At 40.1% G+C, this 27,658-nt stretch overlaps 2 protein-coding genes across 6 annotated transcripts in view; one reads left to right on the top strand and one right to left on the bottom strand.

The window, feature by feature from the left end:
- Positions 1-2,269: 2,269 nt before the first annotated feature.
- Positions 2,270-24,609, bottom strand: KCTD18 (potassium channel tetramerization domain containing 18). 2 transcript variants are annotated; one of them, XM_025893912.2, is made up of 7 exons: positions 24,476-24,609; positions 21,791-22,026; positions 20,170-20,381; positions 17,967-18,160; positions 16,809-16,903; positions 10,668-10,770; positions 2,274-4,502 (listed from the first exon to the last, which is right to left on the bottom strand). In XM_025893912.2, exons 2-7 carry the CDS (start codon positions 21,948-21,950, stop codon positions 4,019-4,021), a joined length of 1,248 nt encoding a protein of 415 aa, XP_025749697.1. In that variant the 5' UTR covers positions 21,951-22,026; positions 24,476-24,609; the 3' UTR covers positions 2,274-4,018. The 2 variants fall into 2 exon arrangements, with proteins under 2 accessions (XP_073736542.1, XP_025749697.1); XM_073880441.1 differs by lacking the exon at positions 24,476-24,609 and having other exon boundaries at positions 2,270-4,502; positions 21,791-21,983.
- A 94-nt stretch (positions 24,610-24,703) lies between these two features.
- SGO2 (shugoshin 2) overlaps positions 24,704-27,658 on the top strand; it is a 65,759-nt gene continuing 62,804 nt past the window's right edge. For 3 of the 4 annotated variants that reach the window (XM_073880326.1, XM_073880315.1, XM_073880311.1), the window contains exon 1: positions 24,704-24,914. The gene's annotated coding sequence lies outside the window, so the exon portion shown is untranslated. The remainder of the gene's footprint in view (positions 24,915-27,658) is intronic. The other variant, XM_073880321.1, reaches the window with a different exon arrangement.

Below are 27,658 nucleotides of genomic sequence, written 5' to 3'. Positions count from 1 at the left end.
AAAAAATAAATAAAATTTAAGCTTTTGGGGAAAAAAAGAAAGTTCCTAGTTAATTTAGGAATACACACGTAAATAATTTGAAAATACTTCCCATTTGCTAGAGTAGAAGTTCTTTCCCTTCATTTTATCAAATTCATACTTTCCACTATAGTATCTAACCTACATCCTACCTGATATAGATTAAAGCCATCCAAAGGAATTGCAGGTAGAAGGCAATCCTTTTTTTTTTTATTTTTTAAAGATTTTTTTTATTTATTTATTTGAGACAGAGAGAATGAGAGAGAGAGAGAGAGAGAGAGAGAGAGCGCACATGAGAGGGGGGAGGGTCAGAGGGAGAAGCAGACTCTCTGCTGAGCAGGGAGCCCGATGCGGGACTCGATCCAGAGACTCCTGGATCATGACCTGAGCCGAAGGCAGTCGCTTAACCAACTGAGCCACCCAGGCGCCCAGAAGGCAATCCTTTTTAAGGTAACCTCATATTCATACAAATGTTAGCATCCTTCCCTTTACAGAACAATTTACCACCACAAGTCTTTGTGCACATTCAAAATGCTATTTAAATCAAAAGTGTTCTATGAACAATTCCTCAGGTAAAGTCAAATATGCTTGTATGTTAATTCCTTTAAAAATCAAGGAATAGCTGGATAATTATACTATATTTAACCACAGACTGGGAAGTGAGTCAACAGTGTTTTCACTGTTAGCACTTGAATAGGATTAAGTCTGTGAATGAAAAAGAAATTGCATCAGCAATTCTCGCTGAAGCAGTACGGCAGGAGGAGAGAGGCCAGACTGCTTGTTTCCTTTCTCAGAAGTCTGGCAGTACTGGCATCGACCTCCCTGAGATCTCCTGATCCGTGGTTCTGGATTACTTTAAACAACTTGACAAGTCCTGTAACTGGTCTGGCCATTACTGATGGTAATTTTGGCTATTAGCAATAATCACCCTACTAAAAAATTTCTACTACCACCTCTTTTGTTCTGACAGGATATACTCTGCAAGGTCAGAAATCAGTTTCCACAGCTCCTGAAGATTGCTACCAGACACGCTTTTAAAAATAATTGTTGGGGGGAGGAGGGGAGCAGGGGATTGCCTTAACTGTTCAGAAATTTACTGAAGGACTACCATGTACCACGCATTGCACATAGAGACGCAACGGAGTCCCCTCTCGAGTAGGAAAAACATGTAATCCAATACTTTAATACTTTCCTGTTCAAAAACTTTAAATATTAAACAAATTCACATTTTTAGTCTACTTCCTCCATCTACCGTTTCCTTTGGTCATTCTGTGGATATCAGATTATGGGCCAAAGCATGGGGTTGAGATGGGGGGGGTGCCACTATTGCACAGCCTTTATTTTGTTCAACCTCATTTTTTTTCTTGATGTTGAAAGAACTGGGAAAGACGACCTTTATTATGTTGTTGTTCTGAAACTAAGAAGCAAAATGAACACAATAAAATAGAATATATGAACATACTTTATAAAACTGTAGTGTAAGGCAATATTGAACCGAAAACTTACTATTTACAAATATGAAATATAAACTGTCAGCCTTAGGCTCTCCATGATATAACTAACCAGCTTTAATCAGGGCAAACCAGTTTTCTTTTTTTTTTTTTTAAATTTTTTTTATTTTTTTATGAGAGACAGAAAGAGAGAGAGAGAGAGAGAGAGAGAGAGAGGGAGAGGGAGAAGCAGGCTCCCAAGGAGCAGGGAGCCTGATGCGGGACTCAATCCTAGGACCCTGGGATCATGACCTGAGCTGAAGGCAGACGCTTAACCATCTGAGCCACTCAGGCGCCCAGGGCAAACCAGTTTTCAACAAAGATTACCTGTAAGGGCATCATAGTCAAATATCTTTTTTTGATATGAGCAGTAACTAAATATCCTACAGTCACCACTAAAAATTTCTATTGTGTCCTCTGACCCAACAACTGCACAAACCTACATTCCCAAAGTAAGGACACTGAACCGTTATTTATAAAGCACACTTTCCCATTTCTTATTTTTCATTTTCCAGGAAGAACAGTGGGTTATGATGAGTTATACCTTTGTGTCTGCAGTCTTGAGAAACGTGTTTTCATGCAAAAGTACCTAATCCCCAAGGAACCACTCCAACTAAAGTAATGTTCAAGTTACTTGAGCATTCTGAATTCGACTTTGACTCCTGATCCCCAAAAGGGGCCACTTGTTCCTTTCCACCTCAGCCGCACCACAGCCTGGTAGCTATTCCCAAAACTCTCTGCTTATTAAGACCAGATGTGCTAAATAGACTTCGTTTAAGCTGTTAGTGGCAAAGAAGAGCAGGCTGTTCACAGAATCACCCATGAGCACAGGCACAGCTCATTTAATTGCACTTTGCTTTATTGTGTGCTTCATAGATACTGCATTTCTTACAGATTGAAGGTTTCGTGGCAACTTTGCATCAAGCAAGTCTATTGGTACCACTGGTATAAAATAATATTCTTATACGAATCAGCAATTCAAAATGCCCTAGATCAAGCAATACTAGTATGTCGGAAATGGCAGTTCTCAAAATTCACTGTGATCTTTGATTTTCAGAATGCTTGGATTCTTTATAATAGTATTTTTCAAGGTGACTAAATATTTTTTCTGTTCCACAGGGAAATGTCATTCATGAACCATCAGCTGAACATTCACTTTTTTCTAGTCAAATAAAACACCTATTTTAAAAGGCTGCTGGTATCTGGATAGCTATCTGAAATTGGTTTAATTATTTCATACATTACCTAGACAAGAAAGCAATTTTGTAACCAGAAATAGATAAACTACATAAACAAACAACCTCTCAGACTCACAAAGGGCTGTAAGGCTTAAAAATAACCACAGTCATGGAAAATATTACTTTGTATGGAAAAATTTTACTTTATTTTGTAAAAAGTAATGTTTTGAGTATATTTACTCTACTCTTTCAAAGTAATGCAAGTACAATGATAAGCACTGAATAAAAAGTACCCTGCTTTATGAACTTATTTTTAATACACTGAAGGCATACTGCTTACTGAAGGTAGAAATATGGGATCCAATTATAAAACTCAACACATAAGAGTAAACACATACAACTGAATAGCTGTGAAAAAATAGAGGATTAATCAAAATATTCTGTTTAAAAATATTAAGTTCAAGTTAAGTGGGAATTTTATGCATAAAAATCATACTGTATAGTCAGAATGACTCCTCAATGGTCATTCCTGAGAAACAAGTAGTAACTTCAGTTAAAAGTTAACGCTTAACTTGTTTTCCAAAGTACTTTCAGAACTTCGCTATTCAAATTAAAATATTTTAACAATTCATTCCGAAGACGTTATTTAGTTCTCATCCCAAGACATCTTCTTGTGATGTATAAATAAATCTGCTAGCAAAAAAGAGTAAGAAAAAAACAATCTAGGAAAAGAAAATAGTTCAATTGAGTCAAAGAAAATGTGATCTTAGATTACTGTCTTTTTTTTTTTCCTCATTTCTTTTCACGAAGGCTTCTGAGACTGAAACAAACCTGCAGGGAGTTCACCTGGGTCTGCATTTTCTCTCAAATCTCTTGGCTGTGACACAGCACAGGGAAACACGAATGTCACCCTAACTCACCAGACGGGAATATCTAACCTCATTCGGCCCTGGGCAGCAATGAGTAACATTACAAAAGTGCCTAAAGTCTATAATTACTCAAGAACAAAGTGGACTCCTCTAGCGATGATTTTACTGTACTGTTTTGTTGCCTTAATACCAATGAATCATCAAAAAAAAAAAAAAGAATTAAAAACCTGAAATTCAAACTATCAGTAGACAACCGTTTCAAAGTTGGGAGAAATAAAGATAGGCCCAACCACGTAAAGTCTCCCTCTTCCATTCCTACTTGACATAATTCATTTTTCCCGTAACGATCCTAAAGAGAAACCCGTTTCCACCCCTACTGCACCAAGAAACAGCGCCACCTATTTGCAGCGCACGGCTCGGGCGCTCCGGGAGGCGAGCGGGAGGTCCGGAGCCCACGCTTCCGTCAATCAGCCTGGCCCCGCCCGTTTTCAGTCCGCGCGTGCGCCTGGGGGGCTTCCGGGGCTGACACCGGGGGCCCCGCGGGCCTGGCTGTGGCTGCGGCTGCGGCAGGTGGGGACGGCCCGGCGGCGCACAGTGGAGTCCGCTTCAGTTTTATCACTCGGGGCGGGGTGGACTTCTTGTCGGAGAGCAGGACCTTGGCGGGGGGTGGGTGCGCGGCTCCGTTTTCAGCGCTCCCGGCCCCACGAGGAGCCTGGGGCTGCCCCGGCTGCGCAGTGCCCGCGGGGGACGGAGCCTTAGGCGGCGCCGAGCGCGGCGCTGCCTTTCCGCCCGCAGAATGGAGGGCGCTGGCCGAGGACACCCTGACCGACGCCGAGTTCTTGACTTTAATTTGGGTGCTGGTGGAGGGGCCCAGGAATCTGACTGGCTTGGGACCAGTCTTAGAGTTCACACCTTCGTCTTCCTCTTCATTGAAAGCCATCAGTCGCCTGTGAATACAGAAGCATGTCATGGTCAGCGTTTACAGGTTGGGTGACCCATGGAAACGTCTCCACAAAGTTTTATCTTCAGGGGCAAAATCGTTTTCATCAAGAATTTGAGTCAAGAGGTTCAGAGGGATCAGACTACCTCATCTCTCCCACCAAGGTCAATAAGTAAATCACCAAGTTTACGCAAGGTTATTTCTGCTTGAATACAAACTCTTAAAATCACAATGTTAATATGAACGACGAATTAAAATTTAGTATGTTACACCGGAATTATACACTACATCACTTGGTTCCTAAGAATCCTCACGTGATCCAGAGGATAACCAGGATGATCCCAAGTTGTTGGTTTTTTTAAGAGATCTACTGAGGAAGTTTACTGAGTGTTTCACAGTCCAATAAACTCTTTGCTATTGCATATTTTACTCTCTTGAAACTTGACACTCTATATTAACAAAGGTTCTGGGGTCTCAAGTAAAGACACTTGTTTAACTTTGTTGGATCCGTATTTCCCAGTAATTCTGTAATGCAACATTTGGCACCCAGTAAAATTAGCATTCTGCGGAAGTTATTTTGGGAGCTGGTAGAATGGTCAAACCCATTTGAATTTTTGAATTTGAGAGGTACTGGACAAACCTTCAAAGATTCCTGAATTGAGTTTGCCATTCATTATAAAAAGTCTAAAGGCGGAGCAGTGTTTCTTTTTTTAATTTAAAAAAAATTCGATTTATTTAAACAAAAAAACCCACCCTAGTTTACCCATTTCTTCCTTCCCCCACCCCTTGCCTCTGACAACCACCAATCAGTTCTGCATCTATCAGATTGGAATTTTTTTTTTTTGCTCCACATATTAGATCACATGGTATTTGTCTTTGACTTACTTCACTTAATGCCCTCAAGGTCCATCCATGTTGTCACAAATGGCAAGATTTCATTCTTTTTTTATGGCTGAATAATATTCCACCGTGTGTGTGTGCATGTGTGTGTATCACCTCTTTTTTATCCATTCATCCATCAATTGACACTTGAATTTTTCCATATTGTAAACAATATTGCAATGAACATGGGGGTGCATATATCTTTTCAAATTACTCTGCATTTTTTGGTGATACCAGAAGTGAAATTGCTGGATCATATGGTAGTTCTACCTTTAATTTTTTGAAGAACCTCTCTACTATTTTCCACAGTGGCCGCACCAGTTTACATTCCCACCATAACTGCACAAGGGTTCCCTTTTCTCCACATCCTTGCCAACATTTGTTATCTCCTGTCTTTTTGGTAATAGCCGTCCTAACAGCTTTGAGGTGATATCATTGTGGTTTTAATTTGCATTTCCCTGATTATTGATGTTGAGCATCTTTTCTTGTACCTGTCAGGCATCTGTATGTCTTCTTCAGAAAAATGTCTATTCAGATTTTCTGCTCATTTTTAATCACTTTTTTTTTGCTACTGAGTTGTATGAGTTCCTTATATATTTTAGATATTAGCTCCTTATCAGATATATGATTTGCAAATATTTTCTGCCATTCAGCAGAAAGTCTTTTGATTTTGATGGTTTCCTTTGCCATGCAGAAGTTTTTTAGTTTGGTACAGTCCCACTTGTTTATTTTTGCCTTTGTTGCTTTTGCTTTTGGTATCAGATACAAAAAAAATCATTGCCAAGGCCTATGTTAAGGAACTTATTACTCTGTTTTCTTCCAGGAGTTTACGACTTCGGATCTTATCTTCAAGTCTTTAATCTACTTTAACTTTTGTGTATCGTGCAAGATAGGGATCCAGTTTCACTCTTTTGCATGTGGATATCCAATTTTCCCAACACCATGTATTAAAGAGACTGTCCTTTCCCCATTGTGTATTCTTGGCTCTTTTTGTTGTAAACTAGACAACCATATATGTGTGGCTTTATTTCTGGGCTTTCTATTCTGTTCTTCTATGTGTCTGGTTTTATGCCAATACCATACTGTTTTAATTATTATAGTTTTGTAATATATAGTAGTCTGCCCTTTCTGCAGTTTCTGCAGTTTCAATCACCCATAGTCAACCATGGTCTGGAAGCAGATGATCCTCCTTCTGACTATCATCAGAATGTCAGTAGTAGCCTAACGCTATGTCACAATGTCATTCATACTATGACTACTAGCCTAATGCTATGTCTATGTTATTCACTTCACTTCATCTCATCATATAGGCATTTTATCATCTTACATCATCATAAGGATGATGTACAATAAGATATCTTAAGAGACCACATTCAGATAACATTTATTACAGTATATTGTTACAACTGTTCTATTTTATTAGTTATTGCTATTAATCTCCTACTGTGCCTACTTTATAAACTAAACTTGATCACAGGTATGTATGTATAGGAAAACACACAGTACATATACAGTTCAGCACTGTTGTGGTTTCAGGCATCCACTGGGGGTCTTGGAACATATCCTCTGTGGATAAGGGGGGGACTATGCTAATTGGAAATCAGGGACCATGAGGTTTCCAGCTTTGTCAAATCTTCTTTATCAGGATTGCTTTGGCTCTTCACGATCTTCTGTGGTTCCATACAAATTTGAGGGTTGTTTGTTCTATTTCCATAAAAAAAATGCCATTGGAATTTTGATAGGGAATGCACTGAATCTGTAGATTGCTTTGGATAGTATGGACATTTTTTCAATATTCTTCCAATCCATGAGGACAGAATATCTTCCCATTTATTTATGTTTTCTTCAATTTGTTTCACGTCTTAGAGTTTTCAAAAACAGGTCTTTTACCTCCTTGGCTAAATTTATTCCTAGATGTTTTATTCTTTTTGGTGCAATTGCAAATGGGATTGTTTTCTTATCTTTCTGATAATTCATCATTAGTGTATAGAAACAAGATTTTGATGTGTTAATTTTGTATCCTGCAAATTTACTGAATTTGTTAGTTCTAACAGTATTGATGGAGTTTTAAGGTTTTCTATGTATAATATCATGCCAACTGCAAATAGTGCCAGTTTTACTTCTTCCTTTCTAATCTGGATGCCCTTTATTTCTTTTTCTTGCCTAAATGCTCTGGCTAGGACTTCCAGTACTATGTTGAATAAAAGTGGCGAGAGTGGGTATACTTGTCTTGTTCCTAACCTTAGAAGAAAAGCTATCAGCTTTTCACCACTGAGTATGTTGCTAGCTGTGGGCTGTTCATATATGGCTTTATTATGTTGAAATGTAGTCCCTCTATTCCCACTTTGTTGAGAGTTTTTATCATAAATTGTTGTTGAATTTTGTCAAATGCTTTTTCTGTATCTATTGAGATGATCATATGATTTTTGATGTGGTATCAAAACCATATGATAGATTTGTTTCAGTTCATGATGGTGATGTAGGAAAATCTTGAACTTACCTCCTCCCACAGATATACTGAGTCTAAATCTATATATGGTACAATTTCCTCTTAAAAAATAAAATCCTAAAGAATAGCTGAGTGACAACTACACATCATTAGTAGAAGGAAGGAAATAAAAATTCGAGCAGAAGTAAATGAAATAGAGACTATAAAGCAATAGAAAAGATCAATGAAACTAAAAGCTGGTTCTTTAAAAAGATAAAATTGACCAGCCAAGAAAAAAGAGAGAGGACACAAATAAGTAAAATCAGAAATGAAGAGGAGAGGTTACAACTGATACCACGGAGATACAAAGGGTCAAAAGAGCTTACTACGAATAATTACACACCAACAAATTGGACAGCTTAAAAGAGATGGACGAATTCCTAAGGGATTAAGAGGTACAAACTTCTAGTTATAAAATAAATAAGTCATGGGGATGAAAAGTACAGCATAGGGAATACAGTCAATAATATTATATAATATTGTATGGTGACAGATGGTAACGACACTTTGCATGGTGAGCAATGCATAATGTACAGAATTGTTGATTCACTATGTTGCACACCTGACTAATAGAACATTGTATGTCAACTATACTTCAGCGTTTTTTAAAAAAAGGAAATAAATGAATGAATGAATGAATGTTTAAAAGTTCCTAGAAACATACAACCTACCAAGACTGACTCATGATGGAATTCACAATCTGAACAGACCGATTACTAAGGAGACTGAATCGGTAATCAAAAAGCAACCAGGGCACCTGGCTGGCTCAGTCAGTGGAGCCTGTGACTCCTGATCTTGGAGTCATGAGTTCAAGGCCCACATAGGGCCTAGAGCTTATTTTAAAAACAAAAACAAAATAAAAACTCCCAACAAACAAAAGTCCAGGTAAATTCTACCAAACATTTGAAGGAGATTTAATACCAATCCTTCTCAAACTTTTCCAAATAACAGAAGATGAGGGAACTCTTCCTAATTCTTTTTACAAGGCCAGGAGAACCCTGATACCAAAACCAGACAAGAACACCACAAGAAAAGAAAATATCCCTGGTGAACATAAATGCAATAATATTCAACAAAATACTAGCGAACCATATTCAACAGTACATTAAAAGGATTATACGCCATGATCAAGTAGGATTTATTCCAGGGATGCAAGGATGGTTCAACATCTATAAGCCAGTCAATGTGATATATCACATTAACAAAATGAAGGAAAAATCACAGGGAATATTGTTTGAAATGACCTTAAAACTGTCAACCAACCACTGTTGAAACCCTGCCTGCTCCTTCTACTGCTTGCATCAGTTTCACTTCACGAAGATCATCTCCTGAACAGAAAGTTCCCCCAAGTCTTCTCCTTCTCATCAATATGGCATGGTGATCTGAACACCGACATGTAGTAGAGAATGCAAATATAATATATTCAACCCTAAAACTACTGAACATAACTAAATTTTCTCAAGTGAATCAAATGATTCTCTGGGACCTTGCAGTTGCTTCTAAGTCATCATTATCATTATCTTATCCATGAATCAAAAAGAATGCTTAATAAACCAAAGAAAAGACAACACAGAGGAGAATCTCCATAAAACCAATCCTGCTTGTTTTTTCAGTCCACATCTTCCACTAGACTCTTGACCAAGGTTTCCCAACCTTAACATTATTGCCATTTATGGCTGGATAAATCTCTGTTGTGGGTGCTGCCCAGTGCATTCTACGACATTTAGCAGTGTCCCTGGCCTCTACTTACTAGGTGCCAGTAGCACCTCCCACCCCACAGTGTCTCTAAACATTGCCAAATATGTCCTGTGGGACAGAACTGCCCCCATTTGAGAACCCCTGCTCTAGACCCAAACAATATTTGCTAACTGTAAGCTCAAAAAGCAAAATAATGATAACAAATTGAGGGCCTTTAAGAAAAAAGATCTGTTTTAACAAGAGATAATGAACCACTAAAAACTGAATAAAATTCTCCGCATTTCTGTGAAAGAGCCAAAGGGCAAAAAAAAGAAAGCAATCAGATTCCATAGGAGCAGTGAATCAAATTCTAGGACAAATGATGAAGAAATCAGAACATCTGAAAAGCATGAATAATACCCAATGAAAAATAAATATGATTTTAAATGTATTTAAATGTATTTAAAGTGAAAAGCACAGATGTAGAGTGAATTTGATGCTAATTTCATAAAATATAAGAAATATTAAATAAAAATGCTATTTGTGGGCGCCTGGGTGGCTCAGATGGTTAAGCGTCTGCCTTTGGCTCAGGTCATGATCCCAGGGTCCTGGGATCAAGACCCGCATCGGGCTCCCTGCTCCTTGGGAACCTGCTTCTCCCTCTGCTTCTCTCTCTCTCTGTCTCTCATGAATAAATAAATAAAATCTTTAAATAAAATGCTATTTGTGGTAATAGGAAGGTGAAAGGAATTCAAAATAAGTCACAGGAGATTTCAAATATTAAGTCTGATAAATAAGTTTTTGACTACTGCCAATAAAGCCTAGGATTTCACTTTTATAGGGAAAAATACCATAGCATTCTCACTGTATCCACTAGTATTCTTAAAAACACACTCTCCCAAAAAGAACATACTATAACTCAGTTTTAGAGAATTATTTTCAGTTTTTACATTGTTTTGGTAACTTTGAATTTATCACAATTTAATTTTGATGGTAAGGCAGAATACTTACCTTGGTGATTAATAAATTTAGTAAGGTCAACATTATTCATTTCCCCAATAAAGGCAGGAAAACTACAGGTCATATTAAAAAAACAAAAAACACTATCAACAGAGCACAGATAACCTCTTTCGAACTGGGGCCATGTGACGGAGGCTTCCAAGTAAGGGCCGCTCTTCCAGGGTCCAACATTCTATCAGCTCATGAGGCACCCGCCAGTAGCTAACACCTGGAAGATAAAAAGGCATAATTAAGAGAGCCACTGTCCACGGCAAAAGGTTCGGCAGCACTGTTTTGTGGAAGACTAGGCAGAAAGAGTTTGAAATTCATGTCTCCCATCTGAAGAAGGTAGGTGTACACAGCAAGTGTGCCCGAGAAGAGCCAAGGTAATAGCGGCCCAGCTCATAAGCCAGGTCTAGGAATTGCCACTACCAGCCCCAGCTCCACCACTGATCATCAGTAGGTCATCACACGGGTCCTGGGCAGAAGAGTGTGTGCTGTTAAAGGGCACGGGCCCTGGAGCCAAGACTCCCTGGGTCTGAATGCCACGTCTATCACTCACTGATCATGCGACCTTGGGAAAGTTACTTAACTTTTCTGTGCCTAAATTTTCTCATCTATGAAATGACAATAATGGTACATACTTCATAGGTTGGCTGTGATGATTAAATGAGTAAATAAACGCAAAATGCTTAGTATACTTCCTGGCACTTGAACACTTAAGAGACGTTAGGTGCCTTTATTTTATAAATCATAGTGTTGACAGTTGTGTAAGGGTTGGACAGTGAGGGTTCTAACTCCCACCCTATCCACCTCATTGGGCTGCAGTAATCATCAAGTCAGGTATATTTTGTGAACCACTCTGTAAAAGGCAACCACTATATAAATATGAGCAATCACTACCCTATAAGCACCTTTTCAAACAAGAATAATCTGAGTTAATGTGTTAGGCCAAGATTGTGGTCAAACTCATTTTAATTTTTAAATCAGGTAAGCTTCTGAATGAAAGTTGGAAATGTATTTTTATGAACCTCAAAAACATTATGCTGAGTGAAAAAAGCCAAACACAAAAGGTCATTATATTGTATGATTTCAATTACAGGAAATATCCAGAATAGGCAAATGCGTTGAGACAGAAAACAGATTGGTGGTTGCCGGAGGCTGAAGACAGAAGAGAATGGGGAGTAACTGCTTACAGGTACTGGCTTTCCTTGTGGGGTGATGAAAATGTTTTGCAACTAGATAGAGATGGTGGTTATACAACATTGTTAACATAGTAAATGCCACTGAAGTATATACTTTGATTTTATGTTATGTGAATTTCACCTCAATTTAAAAGAAATCACAAAAGTATAAAGATGCATTTTGCATTTTAAAAGGCTTAAAAAATAACGTTGAATAAAAAATTGGCATTTTTTAAAAAAGTAACTTTGAAGTCCCAGGAATGGATATGGTATCTTGTTTTTTTGTTTGTTTGTTTTTTAAAGATTTATTTACGAGAGAGAGAGGGAGAGAGAGCATAAGCAGGAGGGGCAGAAGGAGAGGGCAGAAAGAGAATCTCAAGTGGACTTCACGCCAAGTGCGGAGCCCAATGCGGGGCTCAATCCCACGACCCCAACCTGAGCCAAAACCAAGAGTCGGATGCTCAACTGACTGTGCCACCCGGGCACCCGTGGTGTCTTGTTGTTTAATCATTAAAGATTTAGTGATAAATATTAACCAACTTAGCAAGCTGGGCATATAAATTATAATAGACATATCCAATACTCACAGAAGCCTATGGACCTCATTTTAAGACAGTAATTTTCTGGAACTGCTTGATCTCAAACCTACTTAAGCTATAAAAACATTCCCAAATCTCATCCATTAAGACTTTTTTAAAGTCAGGTTTATTGAGATATAATTTACATAAAATAAAATTCTCCCTTTTAAAGTATTCGGTTCGATGAGTTTTGACAAATATATGCAAGTCATGTAATCACAGCCACAGTCAAGACATAGAACATTTCTGTCACCCCAGAAGTTCCCTTGTACCCCTTTGCAATCAATGCCCTCCCCTCCATTCCCTAGTTTTGCCTTTTCAGGGGTGGCATATAAACGGAATCATACAGTATAGAGCCTTTTGTGTCTGGCTTCTTTAGCATGATGCTTTGAAGATTCATCCATGTTGATATACACATTAATGATCATTTTTTTTTATTGCTGAGTAGTATTCCATTATATGGATACACCATAATTTATTTTAAAAACTTTTATTTTTTTCCTGCCTATAAAGTAATTCAGTTTCATTGTACAAAATTTGGATAATAAAGAAAAGTACATATAAAAAAAAAATCAAGATCGGGCGCCTGGGTGGCTCAGTTGGTTAAGTGTCTGCCTTCAGCTCAGGTCATGATCCCAGGGTCCTGGGATCAAGTCCCATGTCGGGCTCCTTGCTCTGCAAGGAGTCTGGCTCTCCCTCTGCCGCTCCACCCCCCGTCATTCTCTCAATATCTCTCTCTCTCTCAGATAAATAAATAAAATCCTAAAAAAAAATCAAGATCAATTCTAATCCTAAAACTAGGAATCATGGTTCATGACACTTTGATGAATCTGTTTCTAGTCTTTTTCTTATTCATATGATAGGCACCTAATTGAAAACACTTTATATTTAATTTTGTTTCCTGCTTTTGATCATTCCATGACAAGCTTATTTTATCATGGGCATTCATCTCTGTAAAAAATTATTCAAAATAATTTTAATAGCTATGCTCAACTATTTCCCATAGATGTACCAGTATGTATTTCTCTATTATAGACATTTATATTGCTTTTATTTTTTTCTCTATTATGAATAATGCTTAATTGAACAATCTGTTCATAAACCTTTGTCTGCATTTGATTATGACCTTAGGGTAGATACCCAGAAGTAGAGTTATCGGGTCAAAGAAAATGAACAATTTTGATGTTATGGATATGTAATGATAAATTATTTCCCATTAAAGTAATATTAACTTTTACTCCTGCCAAGAATTCATGAGAGATCTTTACTAATCTGGTATGAAAAAATAATCCTCATTTAATATGTATTTCATTGATAAATAATGAGTTTGAACCTCTTGCCACATGTTTATCTATCTGGAAATTCTGTGGTCATGAACCTTGCACATTTATTTACAATAGGGGTTGAATTGATTTGCTAATCAACTTAAATAAATCTCTATTTTAGGGATATTCTTATCTCTAAATATAATATTTTTATCTAAGTTTTTATTAGCCTTTTATTTATGCATTTTTGTTTTAAAGTTAATATATTAAATATGATATAATCAAATTTATTCATCTTTGTCTTTATGATTTATTTTCCTATTAAGAAATCAGTTATTTGCTTAAGTTTCATTGTAGTTTATTATAGCTTCATTTTTCATCCATAAATTCACCTGGGATTATTTTGATAAATGACATGAGGCTAAAGTTGTTTTCTCCCAAGTATATTTCTCATTTATTAAATTATCTATCTTTTTACACTGATATTTAATACTCCTTATCACATGGTATTTTTATTCTTGTAAGTTCACTGGGGTTTACTTCTGATCTCTGCATCTATTCTTGTACCAGAAACATATGGTTCTTCTTATTACAACTCTCTCTACATATATTTTTACTATCACACAGTTATAGACTCATTCCTCTAATGACTTCTACTTCCCAAAATGTTCCTATTTCACTGGCTTATTCTTTCAACGGAATTTTGGAATCATTTCCTCAAGATTCCCAAAGAGTTCCACTTATATTTTGGTAGGAATTGCATTAAACCTGTAACTTAATCTGAGAGGAACTGACGTCTTTATAATGAATATTATAAAATCTGTCTCAATAGCTTTCCCATTCGGGAGCATGGTATGTCTCACCATAATCTGTCTTCTTTTTTTATAGATGGATGGATGAACTGATGGATGAATATATTTTAGCAGTCTTCACAAAAGACTCCACAAAAGCATTTCTTGATAGGTCAGTCCTAGTGATTCTGTCATTTATTGCTATTGTGAATGGGATTTTCTCCTGTAAGTTCTTTTTTTTTTTTTAAGATTTTATTTTTTTTATTTGAGAGAGAGAGAATGAGAGATAGAGAGCACGAGAGGGAAGAGGGTCAGAGGGAGAAGCAGACTCCCCGCCGAGCGGGGAGCCCGATGTGGGACTCGATCCCAGGACTCCAGGATCATGACCTGAGCCGAAGGCAGTCGCTTAACCAACTGAGCCACCCAGGCGCCCTCTCCTGTAAGTTCTAACTAATCTATCATAAGTAAGCTAGTCTTTGTTTACTTATATTGTATCCAGCTAGTTTGTTCTACTCAACTCATCATTTAAAATACCTTTAGTTGATTCCTTTGGGTTTTCTAAAAAGACATACTGTCCCCAAATAATAACTGTCTTCTTCCTTCTAATAATTCTTTCTCTTTCTGTTTCCTGTCTGATGGCTTTGCACAGGCCTTCCAGAACGGTGTTAAATACCAATGATACTTCATTACATGCTCCCAAAAAGTCAAAATCAGTCTTCCACTCTGTGAGCCAGTAATAGCAGCTCTTCCCTTCAGCTTCCTGGGTCAGTGGAGAAAGAAGCCCAGCCAGGGCTCCCCCACAAAACCTCCGGGGCCGTCTGCCAGTCCAGAGCCACAGAGAACACCGAGGGGTTTGTTCCTGAAGCCTAAGTGTCTTAAAGTCACTTAAATCTAAAATGAAAAACTTAATTGTTTTCTATCTGTTTGAGGGGTCTGATTTAGAAAAAAAAAATAAAGGAGGAAAAGTGAGGGGGACAAAGTCCAGGAAAGGAAGAGGGTTGGTACGAGCACCTCGTCAGAAAGAGAAACAGGTGACCGCGGAGTTCTGAAAAGCCCCCCCCTTTTATTCAACCTCACGTGACTTGCAGTGTCGGTCTCTACCAGCTTTTAAGATCATTTGAGGACCAAGATGTGTCCTATTTATCTGTGGACCCAACTTTAGGACTTCTTATAGGGTTTGCACCTAAGAGACACTCAATACATACTTGTTAATTAAGAGAAAAAAAACAAACTTAGGCACAGAACAGTTAACCTTCTGTGATCCTTACAAGTGGCATGGCCTCTCTGAGACTCAGTTTTCTCATCAGTAAAGTGATAAACAGCATCCAGAATTGTTTTAAGACTAAGAGGTACTGAATGTAAACCACTTATCACACTGGATCCTAAACAGCATTATTATTATCAAATGATATGAGCAGTTGGGAAAAATGGTCAAATTTCAAAGTGTGCATTTAAAGATGAGTGTTTCCTAAGCGTTCTTCAGACATCTTCTGTGGCATTATTTTCATTTTCTCTGTTTTAAATTTTTCCTTTTAAGATTTTACTTTTAAGTAATCTCTATACCTCACATGGGGCTCGACCCTGAGATCAGGAGTTGCATACTCTGCCAACTGAGCCAGCCAGGTGCCCCTCCTTTTTTCTTTTGATTGTACATTGTATGCTTACATTAAAGGTATACTTCCTAGGAACAATGCTAGGTACACAGTAGGTGCTAAATAAACTGTTGTTTAATTGAACTAAATAAACATAACTAACATGCTGAAATTATAAACTATTTTTTAGGTTACTGGATTATAAACTATTAGTAATAGCTAGCAACTCGGGGATCTAAAGTTTTTTTTAAGATTTATTTATTTATTTTAGAGAGAGAGAGAGAGAGAGAGAGAGAGAGAGAGCAGGGGGAAGGGGCAGAGGGAAAGGGAGAGAGTGTCGCAAGCAGACTCTGTGCTAAGCATGGAGCCTGACGAGGGGCTCGATCTCATGACCCTGAGACCAGGACCGAGCTGAAACCAAGAGTCAGACGCTTAACTGACTGAGGCACCCAGGCGCCCCAAGAGGTCTAAAGATTTTTTTTTTTTAAGATTTTATTTATTTATTTGATAGAGAGACATAGCGAGAGAGGGAACACAAGCAGGGGGAGTGGGAGAGGGAAAAGCAGGCTTCCCACGGAGCAGGAAGCCCGATGTGGGGCTCGGTCCCAGGACCCTGGGATCATGACCTGAGCCAAAGGCAGACACTTAACGACTGAGCCACCCAGGCGCCCCAGGTCTAAAGATTTTTAAGTAAACTGCCTCAATCAATGATATTATGGGGTGGCAAATACACAAAGAAATACTTAACCTATACAAAGAAATACTTTCTAAAAAAGAGAAATGCAGCATTTGTGCTTACTTTGTTTTATTAAGGAAAAGTCTACCTTCTGCCATGAAATAAAAGAATTGTACTATACCTTTTCCTTCCCAGGCATCAAAGGCATCCATCATTTTCTTCAGTTCAGCTACTGAATAATAGCTCCAAATGTACTGAACATTATTTCCCGCCTCTCTAGAAATATTGCAAAAGGTGATGAAAACATACTACCTAAGTATGAATGTGTACACACACACACACATGTATAACTAATAGATACTCACCAAGTGCCTGTTAATTAAGGGGAAAAATATATTGGTATTGAATAGTTGTTCTTCTGTGACCCTTCCTTAAGCATATAGATAATACACTATGTATCAGATACTTTGAGTATAATATACTATACTCATGCTAACCTACATCTGATCTCTTTTTACTGTGGTAAAGTACTTGTTAATTCCACAATATAGACTGTGCAGACAAATCAACAAATTTTTAAAAATAAGTTTTTTAAAAAAATTACCTAACCCCAGGAAAATTTTAAAAGATCCACCTTTGACTAAAACTTTCATAGCATTATGCCAGGCACTCATATATCTTATATAAACATCCTGTAAAGAATTCAGAAAACAATGACATATTTAATCACCTAATAACCAAGTTCATGTGGTCATTCATTGGTCACTAATATGTGACCCAATCCAACCATCCAGAGAATTAAAAAAAAAAAAAAGGACTGCTAAGTGAATTGACCAATGTTAAGTAAATTTACAGAAAAAGTATTAAGAGAATAACCCTTAAGAATTTGACATGTTCAAGTCATAGAATTTTAAGGCTGGGAGGGACCAGGGAAGTCCTTCATCATTTCTCAGAACAGGACACCAAGGCACAGGCCAGTTCTGGGTCACTTGGCAGGCCTGCTGACTTCTGAGCAGTGCTTCTGCTCCTGGACGATGGTCCAGCAGAAACAGCCAGGCAGGTGGCTTTGCTTTTCTTTCTCTTCTTTTTTTCTAAAGTCTCTCAGGGGCTTCTGATGCCCACTCCCAGTTGAGAGGCAATATACTAGACCACCGTGGATGTCCTATAGCTTACATATACGTCATGAAGTGGGCCGGTTTCGCCAGCCATGAGGGCTCATGCTGTGTGTTGCCCGGCGTTGATGATCTTCTCTAGTCAACCACATACTCCATTCAGTAACACCTCTTACAAGACACTAAGACTTTATTTTGTTCCTTTTCATATGTAAATATGGACATACCTTTTAAAAATGCTTTTACTGTGAATTCTTCCTCCCAGCTGCTTATCAATAGCATCTGTTCCATCAGTTTTTGTGGAATATACACCAATAATTCTACTCTCACAGCTTGCACCAGATGTGTTAAGATAGTGAAGAACCCAAACTGTTGGCTTATTGCAAACTAAACCATATGAATCACAGAAGTCTGTTAGAGCCTGGAGCAAAAAAATATACAAAATTTGAATTTAATTCTGGAGTAAAGTAAAAATTAATTTGCTCTATTACCAGTTGGTCATAAGGGAAATAAAAGATTATGAATTTCGGCCTAGTCTTTATGCCTTGAAAAACCAAACATGCTTTTGTTGAATTTGGGGTGGGGGTGGGGCAAATCACAAAAGGCATCACCCAAAAACCCAACACCTTTTCCTCTACAGAATTCTTTTCCACACAGAAATTGTATTTTCCTTCCTCCTCCTTTAGCCTCACTACCAATATTATTTTTAATTTTAAAATCTTCGTATGACTAAAAGACCTTTCTCTTTTCCCTTTATTTTCCCCCAATTTCCCATTTGACTCAATCTTCTTTTCACCTTCTACTGACTAAGCCTCATGGTTGATGCTTATTTTTAACTCCACGTCCAATCATAAATTAACCAGATTAACTTGTTCTTTTCCACTGAAAGATATGAATATACAAACTCAATGCAAACTATAAGAACTCCTTTGGCATTTATCTACCTATTCATTCATTCACTTGAATATTAAGAAGGTACTAATGTGGTGAGTGGTGTCTAAGGTCCTGGATACAGCGTCCCAGCCCTCCTTGAGTTTATAGCTAAGGTAAAAGACAGACAGTTGACAAGCCGTCAGGACACAGTGTAAGTGCTACCAGGTGAGTCGATGAAGTGCTAAGGGACACAGAGCAGTAGGACTTCACCCAGGGGAGTGGCAAGGGCCTCCCCTGGGAGAAACAGCATTATTCCTGTGAGCGCCCTCAGGACCGGCACTTTTGTCTGCTTTGTCTAGTATCCCAAGGGCGTGGAATAGTGCCTGACACAAAGGAGGTGCTTAATATTTACTGACTCAAGTGAATGAAAATAGGACACTAACATGTCTTACATTTTCATTTAATATTGCTATCTAACTGTATGTTGTATTTCTTTGTGTCCCACACAGTCCCTAGAGCAGTGCTATATACACCTAAGACATTTGAGATAAATATGTGTTGGCTGACATAGTGAATGTGCACATGCTGTGTCCTCTTTGCATATAAAACAGAAATAAAAGACTAGAGTTGAGACTTCAGAAGATGAATGTTAACCCACCCCAACTTTCCAGTCAGGTGTTTTAGCCCCAATCTGCAGATGTGGCAAACAGCACCAAATAACTGTTAGACGACTCAATTTCTAAATAACTTCAGTAGCAGAACCCATACAACTGTGCAAATCCTGAAGATGATCTGGAACCAAATCAAATTTCTCTTCATGCTACACTCCTAATAACCATACTGTCAGCTTGCTCTCCTAAGCCAAGGTCCAAATCAAATCAATTCATATCAGTTTTCACTATTATTAATTATCTAGGAAAAATATTTTCCTTTTAGATCCCTAAAGGTGCTAAAAGCAAATATAATACTTATCGATAAGACAAAAACAGGTAATGAAGCTTTTTAAGTTATGTAAAGATTTTTAAAATGTAATTTAAAGGAGAAGCATCTTTAAAAAAAAGATTTATTGATCTCAAAGTGAATTAATCAAACCGATGTTTTAACTTAGTAACAAACTGCTACACTCACTAAATCAGGTTGGAGATTTTATACAATCATTTCTTTATCATGACCATTCTTTTAAAAAGTCATTTCAGTAAATAAAACCCTATACCCTTATATACTACAGTATTGCTGTTAATTTACAAAGAACCTAAAGAGCAGAATATTTCTATCTAAAAAGCCATCAAAAGACATTAAATCTTCAATGAGAGATAAACACTCCATAAACCTCTGAGTGGCAATGTAATACACTTCCCTAGAACATAGGATTTCGGCCTTAAAAAAATTAGTAGTAATTAAGCAAAGTGTCTTCAAAAGTTAGAAAAAGTAAAACTTTCCCATGTTTGGCTTATGTGGCAACACAGACTATGCAAAATAACACACATTGCTTTGTGTATTAAAATGTATATATATGTATACATATATATTTTTTAAAACTTAAGAAAATGCCAAGACCTTTTTAAGTTCTATATTTGACCTTAAAGAATATGTCTCCATTTCATTGGCCAAGTGGTCAGACAGGCTGTATGGATAAGGGATGCCAAAGTAATCAGCCTCTTCCTGCAGAGCACCACGGGTTTGCTCATCTGTGGGAATGTGAACTTCTCCGTGAAGATAATCCAAAAGGTATTTAAATAGATGTCCATCACGGTCAATAACACAAGCCCCTAGAAAACATTCAGTTCAAAAATCATTGCATAGATACATATGACCATAAATAAAATTTCAACATGTCAAACTAAAATCAGACCTCTACCACTAGAAACGTTTCTCTCTCACAAGAAAGTTGATAGCTACTGTTCAAATGGGTTTAGTCAAATTTGGTGATCCTCTGTTTTCTCACCTACCATACAGGAAAATGTATTCCGAGGTCCATTTGGGATTTTGGATGCAATGACCATATTCCCACTGTGGCCCTTCAAAAGCCACGGAGACCCCAGACTGCTCCTGAAATGTAAGCTTACCCCTAACCTCATCCCTGCCCAGCCAGGAAAGACATATGGAGCACCTCCCTAATGAGGGCATGCCCATTAATATGTCATGTTTGGCTGGAAGTCAACTGGTAGTGTCACTGACATATAAACCCAGAGCTCCTAATGCTATGCTGGTACTACTTTATGACAATTTAGCCAAGTTGGTGTGAGGTTACTCAATAATTCCTTTTCTCCCTTGATTAACTTACAAGTGATTAAGAAACTAAAACTTGGGGACAGAGAAAAAACGCAGTCCCTGCTTACCATCTTTCCACCAACAAACTTCCTGCCCACGGGGCCATCAAGCCCTGGGCACCAGCCATTGGTGTTTCCCATTCATTCAACTGCCCTTCCGCTGGCAAAGCACTCTCTCAAGACCCAGGGTTACTAACAGCCCCTCATGCTCAAGACTCCTCACTCCCTCTCTTCTGACACAGAAGCCAGAGTGGGTTCCCTGGGCCCCAGAACACCGAAGAGGTGCAAAATGCCTTACTGGCCTTCCTGAGGTTTCTCTACAACCAGTAGTAGGTTCAGTCAACACTGGAGCACTCCAAGCAGGGACAGCAGCACAGATCCCTACCCTGCTTCTTCTGGAACACCAGTGTTTAGTCCTCTGCCACTAGGTGACTGACATTTTCTCGTGTGCACGTCAGCCCACACAAGGCTACGCAGCTAGATGAGGTGGCAGGTTTCACGCTAAAGCTCACTGCCGCCAACTGCCCTGGGAGCGGGAGGGTGGCTGCTTTCTCCAGAGAAATCAGTGTGTTCACCTGACGAACACAGACAGAAGCCTCCATGCCTTTACCCATGGAGTTGCATGGATGGAACAACTTTCCAAATAAAATCAGTCACCATACTGAGGTCATGGTAGGCCTTTACACACGTTCATTGTCTTGTCAACTTGTAGTGACAGCATCACAGATTCTGGAAACTGGTATTTCATTTCTCCATGTATTTAATAAATCTCCACTCAGCCCTAATGGTCTCAATAATTAGTATACTGGTCGAATACATTCTATTGCGATTATGAAAACCAAAGGGAATTTAAACTAGACTATTGTAATGAATATTTATGATCATGCTTACGGACTTTAGATATTTACCCGATTCATCTGTTTTTAGAGGAAAACGACCACTGAACATGGATGCCAGCATTGAGTCTTTAAAGCGGCACAAGGACTCACGTCTGGCTGTGTAAATACAGCCGCCCACATTCAGTCGAAGAATATCTAACACCTTTTCTTCTGCCTTGTGACCTTCCATTGTTCCCAGCAACACCTGAATTTTTGCCTTCAAATGCTTTCAGAAAGTGCAAAACAAGGGTGGTCCTGGTCCACCTCTGTGAAAACAAAGAACAGTCACTGCTGACATTTCCAACAGTACACTAAGTAGATAATAAATACGTTTTAATGTGACTTAAAATAAATCCCTCAGCACTGACAATATTGAAGGACTTTGTATAATATGAAAGAAGTTTGAGATACATTGGGAAGCTGGAAAACTTTGGCTCAGAGTATTTGTAAATGATAAACTATCACCAACCAAATCATAGCTATTGAAATGATTGTTTAAGGAATTAAACAAAATAGTGCATTGTCTGTCACATATAAAGCAAAGGTGAAGTTTGCTTATGTTCTTTGATATTCACATATCTTTTAAAACTACAGGAAGTCTGAGGGAGCTGTCTAGACTTGCAGAGGGGGGCAGCACGTAGCATGGGATTAGGCTACAAGGCTCTACCACTTACTGGGGGCGGAGGGCAAATACTTATCTTCCTCTGCCGGTTTCCTCATCTATAAAATGGAGCCAGGGATGGTGCCTACCTCAAAGGACTATCAGAGGAATAACTGACGGAACATATAAAGAGCTAAGATAAGCTGACAGAACATATAGAACAGTCTCTGGCTCAGAGTAAGTACTTGCTAAATGATAAATGTTATCTATAATGATATAAATTTTACCATAAAGTGTATACAGAGGGATTGATATTGGCTCTGGAGATTTAAGGAGACATAACAGCAGAAATTATTAACAATGGTAACTGTAGTTCCTAGGTTAGGTAACTAAGGAATACAGAATTTATCAACTGAAATCAGAATTTTATGTATACCAGTAGCCAGACTGGTCCAGAAGAGCAACAAATAACACCTCTAAATCATCTGGCTTCTCCAGTCAAAAATGCCTGAAGCTTTAGGGAAGTTTTAAAGATGTGACTTCTTAATCCTCTCTGGAGATGGATGAACCACAGGTGACTGTGGTGTTTCTATGGAACCTAAAACAATACTGTGATGAAAAAGGTACTCCTGATGTAACTGCACATTTCACAGCAAATGTAAAATGGCTGTCAAGAGGCTCAACTATATTCATGGCAACTCACTTTTACTATGCATTCAACGAGCATCATTTTGTAGATGCTCCAATTTAGCCAATCTCCAATGATTTGGGAAAAGGAGACCACTGGTGTCTGACGAAAACAATGTGTGTCAAACATGGTCAGCTGGCAGAAACTCTTATGGACCAATGGTCCGGCTTTCAAAAACCACCTATCAATGTGACTTCTTTGGCTGCCTTGAAGTCCTAGGAGCAACCGGGCAAGGATTCATGTGAGAGAACCACCTCTGAAGCATGGGATGGAACGGGCTCATGCTGCCCCAGTTACCAGCTCCCTGGAATCCGTCTCTTCTTCAAAGCCACAGGCAAATCTCACTACTTGCATGACCTTCCCAAGCACCCCCCCAGTTAGAATCTGTGCACAGTCCACCAAATATACTTTGTACCTCTCTCCACATTTTATCTCACTTATTTAATCCCTGACCAAAAGCCCTAGGAAGGCAGAATCTACATCACTCTTAATAACTCCCATTTACTCAATGCTTATTAGGTGCCAGTTACTGCAGGGGACACTTGGCAGACATTACCTAATTCACACAAAAGCCCTACTGGACAGGAATTACTGTCTCTATTGACAGATGATGACACTGGAGAAAGAAATCGAGTGATGTGAGCAGCGTCCACGCTAGGGCTGCCCTGTTGGTAAGTGGTGGAGTCGGCCCCAATCCAGGTCAGCAGGACCAGCTCCAAATTTTCTGCTGCACCCCACACTGCCTACTTCAGCACTGTTTCATCCCTAAGGCCCCTGACACGGGCACTTAATTCACTAAGCATCTGTCCATCTGAAGACTGCTGTTGTGACAAGAGGAACACAGCAGCACCCTGAGTGCAAGGATTTTAAGAGATACCCCTGCCTCAGTCAGTTTCTCCTATGGCAGAGAACTATCCACCACCATTTCAAGGCCAGTCTCGAGGCCCCATCCTCAAATGCACCCACTTAGACTCCCTGCCGTGTCAGAAATGCCCTGCTCTCTGGGGAAGGGCCCCCAAAGTGCGGTTCGGTGACTCGCGGCATCAAAACCATCAGAGTCGTTTGCTGTAAATTCAGATTCCCGGGCCACAGCACAAGAGTCCGGTTCAGAAAGTCTGGGATAAGAGTCGAGAGTCCGCACGCGGACCCCACTTTGAGAAACGCTGTTCAGGGCACTAGCACTCCTCCCACGATGCGGGACCAAACAGGGAGGGGCTGGGACACCTCAAAGCCCCGCCAGGGTCTCCCCGGTGCCCGGGGGGCCCCGAATCGGCCCGAAGCCCGAGCCTGCAGCCCGGGGCACCCGTGATATCGGCGTGATCCGGGCCCTTCCTCGGGGCGCCCCGCCGCCTCCCGGGCCCGCGGCCCACCCGGCGCCCGGGTCTTCTGCACGGGCGGGGCCGGGTAGGCGGCCTCCCCGACTGACCTGCGGCCCGCCCGGCCCTCCGCGCGGCCGCCGGACGCCGCGGGGCCCGACGCGGAAGTGAGGGCCTCCTCGGCGGCTCGGCAACTCGTGGAGCAGCACGGCCCCAGCGGCGCCCCCGTGCGGCCCGGCCCGGCCCGGCAGCGACTGCAGCCGGAAAGAGGGAGGCCCCGCCCCCGACGCGCCCCGCCCCGCCCCCGGGCTGGTCCCGCCCCTCAGGCCGCCTCTGCCCGCGAGCTCCGGTAGGGCGAGAGTGGGAGGGCTCCGTACCTGCAGAAAAGGCAACAACTGGCCTAGAGACGCCGGCTCGACCCCAGAGGAATGTCGTGTCCGTGCAGAGGCTGCTTTCACACGTGAGGAAAAGAAACAACACCGAAGTTGCGATTGTTCGGGGTCAGTTAAGTGGTACGAGTTAGGAAGAGTTATGTCTTCTCACTGCCAGGTGAGGGCCGTTCGCTCCAAACCGAGCTCCTCAATGCCAAGATTTGGTAATATACCGCATGCACTTGGGTAAGTCCATTAGCTGTGGACCAGGCACTCGGAGTGAAGGACTGAACAGGACCATCAGTGCCCCTGACCCATGGCACTCCCAGTCTAGTGCAGTGGTCTGAAAACCTTTCCTGGGTGTGTCTGGCGGGCTCCGTCGCTAGAGCATGTGATTCTTCGTCTCGGCGTTGTGAGTTTGAGCCCTGTGTTGGGGGTAGAGATTACTTAATAAATAAAAGTTTAGAAAAGAAAACTTCTTCTGTCAATGTCCTAGGCTTTGTGGGCCATATGCAGCTACTCAGCTTCGCTGTTGTGGTGTTAGAACAGCCATAGATAATGCCTAAATGAAAGTGACTGTGTTCCAACTCTATTTATGGACACTGGAATTTGAATTTAACATAATTTTCATGTGTTGTGAAATATTCTTAAAAATTTTTTTCAAACACTTAAATACATAAAAACCATTCTTAGATCCTGGGCCCTACAAAAACAATTGGCTGCCTATGGGTCATAATTTGCCTACTCCTGTTCAAGTGGGAGAAACACACTAAGCGAAATGGTTACAGATAGTGGTAACTACTTCAGAGGGAATAGGATAATGTTGGGTGGAGAAGACCCTGCTGATGAGGGGACATTTAAGTTGAGCACTTAGGATGAAAATGAGCCCACCCTCTGAAGAGATGGAGGAGGAGTAATTTATGAAGAAGAGAGAGCAAGCGGAAAGGCCCCAAGGCAAGAAAGGATTTGACAATTTGTAGGAAGAGAAGGGACACTAGTGTGGCTGGAGCTTGGTGATGAGCATCGGGGCTAAAGGAGGAAGGTGATATGAGACGGAGCTAAAAAGACAGGCAGGACCCAGGTTTTAAAGTATCTTATGGCGGTCGTGGGAGTTTAAATTTTACCCTAGGCATTGTAATGGAAAGCCATCGAAAGGTTTTAAGCAGGGAAGTGGCATGATTTACCCTAAAAATAAAAAATCACTCTGGCTACTGTGTTGAGACTGGATTGGAGAGTAGGCAGCTGTTGCAATAATCCAGGGGAGAAATGGCATAGCTTCTACTCAGTGATGGTGGTAATAGAGAGGAGCGGATGGCTGCAAGAGGTATATTTAGGAAACAGAAATAACATAAAATTGCTGACAGTTCAGCTGTGGTGTGTTAGTCCAGGTTCTTTGAGAAACAGACCATAAGGTTAGATTAAATGTGCAAAAGACTTATTGGGGAAGACACCTGCGAAGGAAAAACGGGGAGGGCTCTGAAGGGGACTGGGAAAACCTTTAGACTGGATGCTGATTCAACTTTCATGGAGGACAGGAGAAAAATGGGTAGGAAAAGTTGTAGATATGATGCAATTCTAAGAATCTTTCAAGAAAGTCAATGGGGAGTCCTCAAGCCACTGTCCCGCATCAGAGGAGTCCTATGTCTTCCAGGAATGGGCCTCCTTTACTGACCCTGCCTCACTCAGTCACTGGCTGGGAGCAATCCATGGGAAACGCAGCCTGGATCATGGTGATAGATTTCAGAGCACAGCAACTGGGGCCATCAGCCAGTAATGCTCCCTGTGATCAGAGATCTGAGCAGTGTGTTTTCATGGCTGCCACATATGGGAAATAAGGGAAAGGGAAATGGCAAGATCACTTCTTTTTTTTTTTTTAAAAGATTTTATTTTTATTTATTCAAGAGAGAGAGAGAATGAAAGATAGAGAGCACGAGAGGGAAGAGGGTCAGAGGGAGAAGCAGACACCCTGCTGAGCAGGGAGCCCAATGTGGGACTTGATCCCGGGACTCCAGGATCATGACCTGAGCCGAAGGCAGTCGCTTAACCAACTGAGCCACCCAGGCGCCCTGCAGGATCACTTCTAATTGTTGGCTTGAACAACTGGATGATGGTGCCATTTACTGAAATGGTGACTTACGAGAGAGATTAGAAGCTGTATTTAGGACTATAATGATTGAGATGTTTAATAGACGTCCAAGTAGAAATTGAATAGCAATTGAATAAATCTGGAATCCGGGAGTGAAGTTCTATGCTAAAGGTGTGAGTTTAGAAGGCGTCAGCATTTAAAGCCTTGGGACTGGATAAAATCACCTGTGCAAAGAACAGGCAAATAAGAAGTAGCATGGAGCGCTGTCTCCAATATTTAGAGTTCAGGCTTAAAAGGAAAAGCCAGAGGGGAGGAGAGTATGGAGCTACAGAGAGGAAAATGTCATTTCTGTCAAACACTGCTCAGAGATCAAGAGTCCATTAGATTGGATAATATGGGCATTCTTGGTACCCTTAACAAAAGCAGTTTCAGTGCTATGATGAAGATGCAAGCCCAGATAAAACTGGGCTGATGAATGAATGTGTGATGGGAAACTGGTTATAAAGCTATAGAGAAGACCTATAGTAAGGAGAACGAGAGAGAAGTGGGGCTGTAGTTAAGGTGGGATACGGGATTAGAGAAAGAAGCTCTAGGATGAAATTTACTAGAGCAGATTATGCTGATGGGAATGATTCAGTGGAAAGGTAGAGATTGGTGATGCAGGAGAGAGAGTGGGGACCACTGAAGGAATAAGATACTTGAGAAGGCAAAAGGGTACTGGAGCCAGAGCACAAGTGGAGGAATTTCCTTTCTTTTTTTTTAAGTTTTATTTTAATTCCAGTTAGTTAACATACAGTGTTATATTAGTTTCGGGGGTATAATATAGTGATTCAACA

This window comes from Callorhinus ursinus, unplaced genomic scaffold, assembly GCF_003265705.2.
Source record: "Callorhinus ursinus isolate GAN/ISIS: 27379988/994484 unplaced genomic scaffold, GSC_fseal_2.0 scaffold2, whole genome shotgun sequence".
In the NCBI taxonomy this organism is placed as follows: domain Eukaryota; kingdom Metazoa; phylum Chordata; class Mammalia; order Carnivora; family Otariidae; genus Callorhinus; species Callorhinus ursinus.
Note: the sequence above shows the minus strand (reverse complement) of the source record. Positions and strands in the feature narration are given on the sequence as shown.

Excerpts from the sequence above, each read along its gene's own strand:
- KCTD18 (XM_025893912.2), bottom strand. The coding sequence starts at position 21,950 with ATGGAAGGTCACAAGGCAGAAGAAAAGGTGTTAGATATTCTTCGACTG. Across the intron at positions 18,161-20,169 it reads CAAATATAGAACTTAAAAAG|GCTCTAACAGACTTCTGTGA; the intron begins GTCTTGGCATTT and ends TTTTTGCTCCAG. Across the intron at positions 16,904-17,966 it reads AGTAAAAGCATTTTTAAAAG|AGAGGCGGGAAATAATGTTC; the intron begins GTATGTCCATAT and ends CAATATTTCTAG.